At 39.4% G+C, this 13236-nt stretch overlaps 1 protein-coding gene across 2 annotated transcripts in view; it reads right to left on the bottom strand.

Moving 5' to 3' along the window:
• Positions 1-347: 347 nt before the first annotated feature.
• The window catches only part of BAZ2B (bromodomain adjacent to zinc finger domain 2B), a 279279-nt gene continuing 266390 nt past the window's right edge, over positions 348-13236 (bottom strand). For both annotated transcript variants that reach the window (XM_054970384.1, XM_054970383.1), the window contains 4 exons: positions 10315-10461; positions 6571-6836; positions 3274-3417; positions 348-3027 (listed from right to left, as the gene is read on the bottom strand). In XM_054970384.1, the coding sequence (XP_054826359.1) occupies positions 2874-3027; positions 3274-3417; positions 6571-6836; positions 10315-10461 (711 nt within the window). In that variant the 3' untranslated portion in view covers positions 348-2873. The remainder of the gene's footprint in view (positions 3028-3273; positions 3418-6570; positions 6837-10314; positions 10462-13236) is intronic.

Here is a 13236-nt window from a genome sequence, read left to right on the forward strand (position 1 = left end):
CTGTAACAAGCCTTCTTCACTACATGAAATTACCTTACTATTACTTCAGAGAAATGAATGGAAAACTAGTAATTTCTCCATCATCAACAGGAAGTAGAAAATTTTCACAAAACTCTAAGTGTCTGTGTTCTTTATTTTGCTGTTTAAGTGGACAATCCTCAGCAGGTCTACTCAGAAGTAAGTCCCATTTTATTCAATGGTGATTGCTCCCAAGAAAATGTGTTTTAAGGATGGTAACCTATGAGTTGTTGGCACAAGGGAAAAATTATTAAACTCATATTCACAAATATATTTATTTATTTACATTATTTATAGTCCGCCTTTCTCACAGAGACTCAAGGCAGATTACAGAGTGTAAGTCATTACATGCAACAGCAGCGACATTCAATAAACAATGCAATAGTCGAACACCTTCCCTAAATAAGAACTTCCATAAGTTAACCTCTTGTTCCTTTTAACACCCTGCCATGTTCACAGCCATAGAAGCTTAAGAAGGGCTTTTATTTTCAGGATCACTTAGGAATCATAAGCCCGATTATGAAAAATCCATGCTGAACGGAGGAGAAATTTTGTCTGTTGACAGAAGCAGGTGGATAAGGTGAGCAACATTTAGAGCAGTGTTGCTTTGGCAGCTATCAGTGCCACTGTTTTACTTTTTTTCACCTGAAATTTTCACATTCTAAAAACATTGAAAAGAAAGCTGTCTTGTTATAATTTAATTAAAAATCTGGGCGATATGATCTATGTGCAGAAAGCCCATAGAGGTTTCCCACATTTCCTTCCTTCAGCTTCTTCTAGGGTTGCCAGCCTCCAGGTGGAAGCTGGAGATCTCCCACAATTACAGCTGATCTCCAATGACAGAGATCAGATCCCCTGGAAAAAGTGGCTGCTTGGAGGGTGGAGTCTATGGCATTATACCCTCCCCTTCCCAACCCCTCCTTTCCCAGACTCCACACTCTAAATCTTCAGGAATTTCCCATCCAGGAGCTAGCAACCCTAGCTCCTTCTGACCCCTGGAAAGATCATTCTCAGATTTGCAGGAACCACACAGAGGAACGCTAATGAAGGCCATGATGCTGGATTAAGATGGGACAAGGAAATTAAGTTTCCTCCTACCCTTATTGGAGCTGTGCTTGCAAAAGAAGAAGGGAAGTCAATGCCTCATCTCTCCTTACTCTACCCCTCCCACAACCTGTACAGTTATTCCTCCACAAGTGTCCCGCAGCCCTGGGAGTGATCTCTCCTAGGATCAGAATGAGCCACAGAAATGGAGGGGATTGCAGGAGAACTACATCTGCACATGGCACAGTAGAATATTGTCCTCTGAGTCAATGGTGTAGGTTGGGTGGGCACCCACTGAGCCCTCTCTGACTATAGTCCTGAGCCAAAAAAACAATCAGAAGGGTAGCTTTAACTACAGCCTTTTCCAGATCCTTCCCCTGCCATCTCTCTTAACAGATTTTTTATTTATAATTTTAGAAAACTCTAGGAGCTACAGGTTTTTTAAAAAAAATAGGACATACAGGGAATTAAAATAACCGAGAAAAAAAACTGGTTTGCAAAACAGTCTTTTATTGTATCCGTGCCACACATACTAGTGAAAAATAACACTCCTAAAAAAAAAGAATGCTACCTTTTCCACAACGTTTTTTTTTTAAATGAAACTTCAAGTACTCTTACATAGGTACAAAAAAAAAATCTGATCTATCAGCCTCCAACAGGCCACCACAACACACAGTAGATAAAACACAGTGGTTACAAATGTCTTTCTGTTATTTCTGTGGCAAGGCAAATGGAGGGAAATGTTTTTATGAAAAAATACTGTGTGCGTAGGAAATTGTCACAATTTTATTCCACATGGATACAAATGATTATACTTGAATTTGAGGCCCTGGTGGCTTGAAATTATATAACAAAATAGAAAAAAATGGAAAACTAATATCCCCTACACCCTGTTTTAAAGGCAGGCACTACAAAGATTAAGGAGACTCCACAGTGTTGGTAGAGGATAGTTACTGTACAAGCCATATAGCTATAATTACCTTAAAACTAAAATAAAATGCTACAGTCCTTCTAAGGCATAAACGATAATGTCTGCAAACAATATGTACACATCATACATATTTAAAACAAGACTTAATATAAACAATAATGAACAGTATATATACATATGTCTCATTTTTTCTTCACTGTCTTGAAATACAATTTAACTACACAAGTGATGCAGCAACATATATATAAATGTACTTGCAACTCTACAGTAAAGTTTAATTTTTCGTGCTTATTACAGCACATCAGTGTAAACAGTTTCACTTGGCTTTGTTTTATATTTTAAAACATTCCTTGTTGTATTTTCAAGATTTAAAGCAATTTTTTTCCTAATTCTTCCTTTTCACAGAAAACGAAGAGTCTGGATGCTATTTAATCATAAATAATTCATAAAATTAAATACATTTACTAAAAAATAAACTACAAAGTAAAAAAAATGAAAAATAGATATTTATTGAAAGGGAAAAGAGAATCTTTTTCCCCATGTAGAGCTCTGGTGGTTGAATATTCAGTGCGTTTTGATACATTTTAAATTGCTATTGCACTATAACACCCCTTACTTTTAAATTCTTTGGGTGTACTTCCCTGTTCTACCTAAAATAGTTTGATAAACACACAAACCAAGAACCAAGGGCCGTGGTTGCCATAGGAGTGAAACCTTAAGAATTAGTACCACTCCCCTGTGATACTCTAAGGAGAAAATAAAACAGTCATTAGATATGCATGTGCCTTGTACTTTAATGTAAATACAGTTCACATTGCTGGTCTCATTCGTCCTTATGGAAAAAAAAGAAAGAAAGAAAACAAGTTGGACAGTGATCTCTTCAGCTCACTTTGAAAATCTCTGTCCATTTTTTTTCAAAATGTTTCCTCATATTGTGGCCAGCTCGGCCTATGTCAGAATCATCTTCATTAAATGTTTCACAGTTGTTGAACACGAGCCTGACATCTACTGCAAAGGCTTCAAGATTAGGGTACCTGAAAGAACAAAGAATACAGCATTTGGGGGGGTTACAGAAATGAAAAATGAGGAGATCTAAAATTCTTTTCATATACAAAACAGTAACAGGATTTATTTAAACTTGCACTAAACAACTCTTTAATGAGGTGCGCCGAGCATTTCTCCACTATGGCTCAACTTAAAGACAACAATCAGCATTAATTTATTCAAAAAAGTTGATTTAATCTTAATTTTTATTATTCCTGTGTGGTTCATATACTTACTGTCCATTACTTAGTTTCTCTCGAATCGTGGAAAAATCCATTGGTTTTTTAATAACTTTCCTATAACCAGGAACGAGTTTCAAGTTTACAGGAAGTAGGAAAGGCCATGCATCCTCGTGAGTTTCCAATTCAGAAAGTATCTCACTAAAAAAATAAAAAAATAAATTGATTTCTGTACAGTTTTGTACTTCACATAGCATCATCTTGCAATGGCTAGTACTATACACTCCCCCCCCCCCCGCCGCCCCGCATGAAAAGCTGGAAGCTGCCAGATTAGCATGATTTATGGCATTCCTTGGATTAATGGGGAAATCTCAGAATGCCTGCAGGAGAGTGTTCGTGTGAACACTCCCTCCATCACTACCATGAGGACAGAGCTAAGATCTGCTTTCAAAACTGCAGGGCAGCATGCTGCTATTCACCATTCTTCCCCCCCCCCCCCCACCACCAGCCAAGCACTTAAAAGGGCTTTATTCCTTCTATCCTGCCAAGCTGCACTGGAAGGGAATGGGTAAGTTGTCAAACCACGGGGAGTTCCAGTGCAATCACTGTTGAACCTGTGCTTATGTACAGGTCTGATAGAGAAAAAGAGGAAGACGGGTCTGGAAGTGACAGCAGCTGCCAGCAGCATGGGAACGTGTGTCTCCATATGCCATTCCCACCTGTTCCCATGCTGCATGCTACTGTTGCCATGCCAGGGGTGCATTTTCACGTCCTTGCGTGGGAGCAGCCTATAATTATGTAGACAAGTATTTGCATTCTGTGAATCACATCATTTATTTTAATAATCATAATGTCAAGTGCCTATCATAAATGAAGTGAAACAGGCCCACCCACTGACAATGGCAGGCTTTCTGCCCACTTGATAGGACTCCCTGGATGTAGGGGAAAAATCACTGTTATAGTAAATTGGCATCCAAACTGACTACCCACTGACAAGATAGGGGTCCCGACATACTTGGGGGAATTCTAAATATGCAGAAAAATATGACTTTATAAATTAACAAAAAGAAGAAGAAAAGCTTGGCATCATGCTAACTGAATATATTGCTGTAGGAATAGCATAGTTAGTTAAAGGGGGAAAGGGGTAGATTGGAAAATAGTCTGCCAGCCATGAGACCTTGTAGAACTCTGTGGGTTTGGAGAGTTTCTAGATTGTTCCCCCTCATTTCATGATTCTTTACTGACTCCCAGAGTGTTCATTTGTAAATGAAAAACTAATTCCCCAAAGAAGCGGTATAATGAGGTCAGAGCATGCTCACTGCCCTGTCAGAGAATGTTGAGGGCAGTTGAGTCTCACACAAAGAACAAAAGGAGAGAACAGCGTAAAGAGAAAAAATTATTTTGAATAAGGATTTCAGAGCTTGTGGAGGTTTTCGTCAGGGAAGAGAATTCCCCAGTTGTTTAGTCTCCTCCCACTCTATCGTTCATCTTAGTTCATCATCTTGTTGTATTCTTGTTATACTATATCCCATGCCAGTACTTGAAGTACTTCAATAAGCACACAAAGTATTTCTAAACTTTCCAAGGACAAAGTACATGTTACTATTACTAAAGGAGAGAAAGAAAAAGACGAAGTGTCAACATCGCAGAACTGTCAACGGGCCTATTTATAGGAAAGGATAACATTGCAATAATGTGGGAGCTGATATCAGGTATACATTAGCACATCTAGTTTAATATGTTAACAAATTTAATTGATAAGCTAATTTTTATGTATTTATTTATTTATGTCATTTGTAGTCCGCCTTGCTCACTGAGAAGGTGGATTATACAGTATGAGATTAGTACAATCGGTATCAAGTACATTCAATACAGTATCAAGGACATTTCATAAACAATACCATAGGGTAAATAGATACAAGTTTAAAAGACATAGTATTACCAAGAATCCAATACAGAGTAGAAAAAATACTGAAGCAGAACATAATCAATTCTAGGACTAACATTAGACAACATGGAGCACTGCTGGTACACAGCAGTACATATTTAAAGCAGCAGATAATATGTAAGGCAATATGGTGATGACGTCTATGGTCCCTAACTCAAGCATCTGAGACCCCATCTCTACAATACAGCCCTCCCATTTGAGTAAAAAGCCTTTTTGAATAGTTTGGTTTTGCATCATTTACGAAAAGCCAGGAGAGTGGGGGCTCTTCTGACTTCCTCAGGTAAGTCATTCCACAGGATAGGGGCCACCACAGAGAAAGCCCGTGTATGGGCTGCTGTTGACTTCACTTGTGTGCAGCCTGGCACCTACAGGAGACCCTGTTCAGATGAGCGAAGCTGCCGTGGAGGAACATAGGGAGGGAGGCGACCCAGTAGGTATACCGGACCAAAGCCATGAAGAACTTTGTATGTAATAACTAATACCTTGAACTGAGCACAGTAACTGATGGGTAGCCAATGGAGTGACTGTAGGATTGGAGTGATGTTCATGCTCCTGCTCGCTCCTGATAACAGTCGAGCTGCAGCATTTTGCACTAATTGGAGCCTCCTAGTTAACTTAGATGGGAAACCTATGTATAGAGCATTACAATAGTCAAGCCAAGATGTTACCATAGCATGGATCCAGGTCAGCCATGTCAAGATAAGAAGCCATCTTCCAGGCTGGAGTGAGGTTGTAGTAAGCATTTTTTGCTGCTGCCTTAACTTGTTTTTCTAGTAGTAGCACTGGATCCAGTATAACCCCTAGGCTCTTAACTGAGTCTGCAAGGGTCAGACAAACTCCATCGAAAGTAGGGAATACAATGTTCTTTAAGATCTCTGCTTTCCCAACAAGCATCACTTCAGTCTTGTCTGGGTTCAATTTCAGTTTGTTGTTTTCCAACCATTTCACCACAGCTGTCAGGCAGAGATCTAAGATTTCCACTGCATCCTGTGGGGACCTGAATAGTGAGATATAGAGTTGGGTGTCATCTGCATACTGATGACATCCACCTCCATAGCTGTGAAGATTCTTTGCCTCTCCCACACTGAATACATGGTTACCCCTGCCCAAATCTCCTCCAGACTGGCTATAAGACTTTTCAGAATGTGAAATTAATGGGCACAAGGATGCCACCATTTTAAAATGCCATGAGAGCAGCATGGCTGGCTGGGGTACTCTTGTCCCTTCCCTGTAGCTTATCAAGTGCTGGAACATGCTGGTAGTTGAAATGGGGCACCATGCAAGAAAACCAACATGTGTAGTTTGGCCCTAAGTTTTAAAAACATGTGACTATTAGTACAATATAGTTTGCCGCTCAGTTTTCACAATAAATAAATTGACAATAAATAAATTCAGCTAGGTAGTACCTGCATAAAGCCATGTCCTTGGATTCATCATGTTTAGCTTTCTTCACAGGGGAAACAGTTTCCTGCTTTGATGGGCTAACAGAAATATTTTCATCCATTTTTCTCTTTTTGGAGTCTGTTTTCCCCTTTTTTATTGAGCTGCTTGTAGTTGCAGAGTCCTCGTCTTCCATCTCTGCCATTAAGGACAATTTCTTGCCTTTCTTATGTTCATTACTCTTCTTCCCTTTGATTTGATTTTTTTTAACTTTTAAAGTTTGACCACTTGCCTGTAGCAAGAAGAAAAATCCCAATAAATTAAATAAAGTACAAACACAAGAGGCAAACTGATGTTTGTCTCCATTGACAAAATTGCTCCATATTCTCTAATAAGAAATCACCAGTGGCGCTTTTAACAGAAGGATCTGAGAGCCAATTTATAAGAGACACAGGATACAGACTCACAAAAAACACTTAGCTGTTCAGTTCTGCACACGGCCTAGTGTCTTTTTAACTGCCTTTTCCATGGAGTGCAGTGCTTATTAGCCAGCTCAGCTTGCTGCAGAACTACAGATTGCTATAATGTATCTGCTATGTTATAGATTGCTATAGTGTTTATTATGGAAAAAGAGCAGAAATACATGCTCAGGATCCCTTAAACAAGATGCTAGGCCATATGGAGCTTTGCAAAAGGAAGTGCTTTGTGGCATGGTCTGCATATAACATCAGGATTCCGAAGTGCAGCAAAATCAGAGAGCTGGGAGGGGAAGGGTTAACTATTTTCTTGAATGGAGAGCCTGAGTGACAGATTGCTCCCTCTTCTCTGATTGGTCAGTTAAAAACAGCCTGAAGGCAATCAGTTGGTCTTCTGACAGGTTTTTGGAGTCGGGGAGTCTGACAAGAAAAGTTAGACAGGTTCACTTTTAGAGTGAAGGGAGAAGACTCCTTTGCCTTAACTGTAGTATTACTGTCCTGAGGAAGAATGCTGTCTAAGAATTCAAAGTCTAAGTGTCAGCATAAGCTGAAGTATGTTTTACATAGACACCAGAGATCTGGGAGTGTATTTTGGTGAGAGTGATTGGGCAGTGGGTTGAGATTCCCTTTCAAGCCAAAAAGAAAAGGGGTTATATCTTCTGAGGAGAAGATTAATTCCAGCCCAGTTTTCTAAGGAAGACCTCGAGTCTGTGGAGAAGGGGAAATGGTTTTAGACTTTTCAGGAGCTAGAAATACCCTCTAGTTTCAAGAAAGGAATGAGTTAGGTAGGTATACAAAGAAAGGGACTAACTTCAGAAAACCTGAACTGTCATAGGAAGCTTCCTGAAAAAAACATTGTTGCTGTACTTAAATTACTAAGTAAAACACTCAGTTAAGAGCCAAGAATATATGAAAATAAGCTTCAAAGATATTATTTTGCCTGTAATGCCAACAAAATTTTACCTCCTCATTTTCATCTCCTGACTATACTTACTCAATCCCTAGCTGTTAAATAAAGTTGTTATTTCTTTTTGAATTTTATACAGTCTCTAGTGCCATTTCCAATAAAAAAGGAAAAGGGCTGCTGCTTTCCCCCATCAAGTTCCTGGGGTGGGCTAAAAAGCCAAAATTGTATCTGCTTGTCAGGGTGGGACAAACAGTCTTTCAAAACCACAAATATTAACACACTACTTGGGGCTGCTCAGTCAAAGTAGGGGAACTGAATTCTGGCAGAAAAATCTGCCTCACAGTGGGGAGAGTGAAGGGGGGGGGGTCCATCATAGCGTATCATATGAATAATGAAATTCATTGGAAAGGGAGATAACTACTTAACTACAGTCAATTAGAAAACAATTGGACAGGATCTAAAATACAACAGCCTAGTGCTCCATTTGTGCACAGGAGCTTTACAGCCCTCCAGCAGTTCCCCCACTTCTCCCTGAGACGAAATGTCAGAGTTGCAAAGAGCTGCAGCCACAAGGAAATATCGCCCCTCCTACCAGCATGCACAGAAGCACTGCCCATTTACATATTGTGTGTGGGAGATGGGGGGAGGTTGTATTGTGGCATCAGAAACACATGGAGATTTCAAATAGAATATTTGTGTGTCAGTGAAAGGATTTTTACAAACTATCCATCCTCTTACAATCAAGTCAGCTTCAGGGCCACTTTAGAGTTCTATAGACGGCATTAATCGCCAATCTTCTCATACTAACCTTGTCTTCAAAAGCCAAAAATTAATTACTGTAATTGCTGTGATGATTCAGCACTGCTCTATCAGCTTTAAACAAAAGCTGTAAAACTACAATAAACAAGACTGTGTAGCAAATGGAAGTCTAACTTTTAAGGACGCTGTCTGTTTAACAGTTTTGCTGTGTTCCACATCTGAAGAGCACAGTAATTAAATGGGCATTGATGCAGGCTTGTGAGAAGCTGCCAATGAAACGGAGATGAAAAGGGAAGGCCACCAGTGGGCCCAGACAGATTACAAAACAACGTCTGGAAAAAGTAAGAATGAGATTCTATATGACAAAATAACGAGCTGTTTTCACTGGAGTACAAGTAACGTTGCAACGGAAGAACATTAACATAAGCAGGCAATATATATTAGATACAAAATTATCTTAGAAAAATCTTGATTTAAGGCAAAGTTTCTCTAAATCCTATCTATCACACATTAAGCATCATGCATACACAATATACAGACAGTACACAGCCAGGGCCATCCTATCTCCTGGACAAGTAACTTAATGATAAATATAAAAAAAACACAGGCCTTGTCACATGCACACGTTGCAGTAAAAACATTCAGGATTTTGTAAATGTAATAACAACAACACGTATACCACCCTTCTGGACAGATTAGTGCCACACTCAGAGCGGTGAACAAAGTCAGTGTTATTATTATCCCCACAGTACAGGTGGAGAGCAGGAGCTGAGAGGACAGGTTTACCCAAGGCCACCTCCAGAGCTCACGGCAATAGTGGGTGTTGAACTAGCAGAGTGCTGATTCGCAGCCCAGGTACTTAACCACTATGCTTAACCACTATGCAGTATACTTTGTCTCCTACGTTCTCCTATTAACAATTAGGGCTTCTTCACATATTACATTTTTTACATGTGCAAAAATATGCAGAGTGATCCTAAACAGCTTGGTGAGCAAGGAAAGCAGACGGATCCTTCATGTAGGTCAAAATTTACACACCTGTGTCTTGCCTAATTTTTACTGGTGTAACATCTGTATGTGATACTGCTCCGAACACAGTTAAGCCAGGATTCAAAAGGATATGCACCACCACCAACACACATACCTGTACTATTTACTGTTTTTTAGAATGTGCCCCCGTTTTATCAATACAATTGTACTAAAGAAACATAAAAAAGTCTTCTTAACCTTACATTCACCTTGTAAACACCTTGTCGGCCGTGCTAAGTAAGGCTCACCTCCAAGCAATCAGATAGGGATGCTTATGTAAACTAGGCGAGACTTGGGTTTTTCACCTTTTCAGGCCTCCCTGTGTACCTTGAATATGCTTGAGTATACATATAATAAACATTGTATATATTTGGTGGAGTCTTATGTGCAAGGCTGCTTAAATGGATAATTGCTGGAAATATACAAAGCATTAAAATGTAATGTGCTGTGAAGCACTGCAAATAAGGAAGTGTAGGAGACAAATTATATATGTTTTTAAAAAAAATCTTTTTTTCTTATTGCAACAAGTGCTTATGGTAAGCCTGTGTTTTTCAGCTAAATTGCAAGACAATTTGGATTCACGGTTCTATTCGTATTACCTTTGCTATGCAAGCAGGGCAAAACCAGTCACCATCTGGAATAGTGCTGATCTTAGGCCTATGGCAATAGGTGTGACATCCTTTGTCACACCCATCGCAAAGCAGCAGCAGCTCTTCATTGTCTCCTTTTCGGCATATCTGGCAGTACTACAAGACAAAGAAATTACTTCAGATAAATATGTTTCTAAATTACGTCCAATGGTAAACAGTGTATTTACACGCTCTGGAGAAAATAGGCATTCATACATTTAAAATAAAAACTATATTCAGAATCTATGGTTATTTAGGACGTTTACACTTAAAGTAGGACCCCAGAAGAGAAGAAAGGGCCATATTCTCTTCTCTCTCTCTTTCTGTAATTCCTTCTGAAATGTACAGTCAAAGTTCAGCTAGAGATACACTGTTTGGGTAGGAATGTTACAACATTCTTACACAAAGGCATTTCCGTGAAAGAATTAGTATGAAAGTGTGAAACGTGTAGAAATAGTGTGAGAATAATGCACATAATTCTTTTGTTATTGTTCCATGTATAAGTACTGGGAAACATACTGGTTGTGATTTCGAAGTATGTATATGAAGCAAAAAATAAAGCCTGCAAAATCATTACATTTAACAATCTACATAAAGCCTTCAAATTAATGCCTGCATATTGGGGCTCTGAAAAGACTCGCAAAGGGGAATAATTTGGAATACCCATTCATCCCCACCTCTCTGCCTCCACGATGCTCAGATGTCTGAGGGTTTTCCCCTCATCTTTTTTTTATTTAACAGACACTCATCTGCTTTCAACATTCTGTCCCTTCTAAGGCGTATATTAAATTTAATCAAGAAGAGGTTTTGAATTTTTCCTTCACTGTTGGTTACATTACAAAGTTGTATTTTTCTACAAACCTGGGGAGTATGTAGAGATCCCTACCTTACTTGTGGGCAGCTAGTTTTTGTGCCTTTCATAATCTACATAGGTAGGGAATTTACTATCCAGTTTACCAGTGAGTTTATTTCTTAGATATATTAGACAGAAGTTACATCTGTGTAGGATTTAGTAATACATGAAGCAGTTCTTAAAGAAAGACTATAACATTCTTGACCTATTTATGATCTCCAGGACCAGCCACTAGTTCCACAGACATAGCTGGCTGAATAATGAAGAAACCTAATAAAAGCTTGCTTTAAAAAAAAAACAAAAATCTTACTGTAGTATCTGAAGATGGTCAGAGATGGGGCCAGGTTGAAGGGAAAGGGTATTCAAAGTTGAGGTTGCAAGCTAGCCAAAACTGGTTAAAGGCTCTACAAACTACAGCTGAAACTGTAGATTTGGATCTTCCTCCCAGCTGTGAGCCTGCTCCCTAAGGAAGAATGCTGCCTCGTTCAGAGTAGGTTGTAACCAGATTCCACGATCAACAGCACTGCCAATCAACAGCACTGCCAATCAACTATTTGGACTGAGCTCCATGACGCCTGTTCTTTCACCTCATTCAGATGGCATGGAGAAAAAGAGCATTAAGGAGAGAAAGAACTGGACTTCATGGAATGCCCTGGCCTAACTAATCTGCGGGCAGACATTGCTCCCCTAGCCCCAACATCAGGACATGGCTTGTCGGGTAGAATCAGAACCACTGGAACACAGTTTAGTCAGCTGATTCAGAAGTATACTATGGTCAATGTTGTCAAAAAAACCTACTGAGAAGTGAAAAAAAGTAAACTAAGAGGGATGTTCTCCCCTATCACATTATTGAAAATCATCTATCAGGGAGGGAGGGAAGACAGCACGATATAGCACAATCTCATCTGATATTGGAAGCTAAGCAGGGTTGGTATTTGGATGGGAGACGAGCAAGGAAGACTCTGCAGAGGAAGGCAATAGCAACTCACCTCTGATTCTCATTTGTTTTGAAAGACCCTTGGGTTGCCGTAAGTCAGTTGTGACTTGACAGCACTTTACTCACTCACGCATCTATCAGGGAATCTAAGCCAGTTTCCATCCCAAAACATAGTCTGAAACCCAACATCAGTGGGTCTAAATAATCAGTGTCATCCAAGGTCACCTGAAATTGGACAGTCATGCAACTGAAAGTACCTTGCTCCGAAAGGGAAAAGTAGCACCAACCTATAATTTATTCAAATAATCAGGATCCAATTTAAAATGTTTTAGTGAAGGCTATGTCATTGCTACTTTTACATCAGTCATTATCATTTGCTGTGCCTCTGAATTTAGCAGCAAACAGATATTCTATATTATGGACAAATTCTCAGGATTTGCACACCCAAGGCTTTAATTTTTTTTTAAAGCTGTTTCACTGGAGCTGGATAGTTGTTTGTAGATTTTCCCCAAAGATCATACAGCAATGGTCAAGCAGCAATGTTCCTATCAGTAGCATCATTATGAAAGCCCTTTTCAGACACAGAGAAGTTAGCCGTGTTAGTCTGTGGTAGCAAAATCAAAAAGAGTCCAGTAGCACCTTTAAGACTAACCAATTTTATTTTAGCATAAGCTTTCGAGAATCAAGTTCTCTTCGTCAGATCAGGCATCTGACGAAGAGAACTTGATTCTCGAAAGCTTATGCTAAAATAAAATTGGTTAGTCTTAAAGGTGCTACTGGACTCTTTTTGATTTTGCTTTTCAGACACGGCATCCACACATACCAATAGCCTGCCAACTGTGCATATCAGGTGTGTACACCACCACCCATGATGCTCCCAATATATACAGTTGCCATGCTGTCTAAACGGAGGATGCATACATTTTGGAAGCACATAGAGATTTGGTGTGCACATGAATCAGAAACCTGAACAATCCAGTGGTCAGTTCAGTTGTACCAAAGCTATATGCACATGCAAAATACATCTATTGTCCTGTTCAGACAGTATGGGAATTGCATGTATTAGGAGGGTCTACACACTGTTAGAAGGGATATCCTAACA

This window comes from Eublepharis macularius, chromosome 2 (assembly GCF_028583425.1).
Source record: "Eublepharis macularius isolate TG4126 chromosome 2, MPM_Emac_v1.0, whole genome shotgun sequence".
Lineage (NCBI taxonomy): Eukaryota > Metazoa > Chordata > Lepidosauria > Squamata > Eublepharidae > Eublepharis > Eublepharis macularius.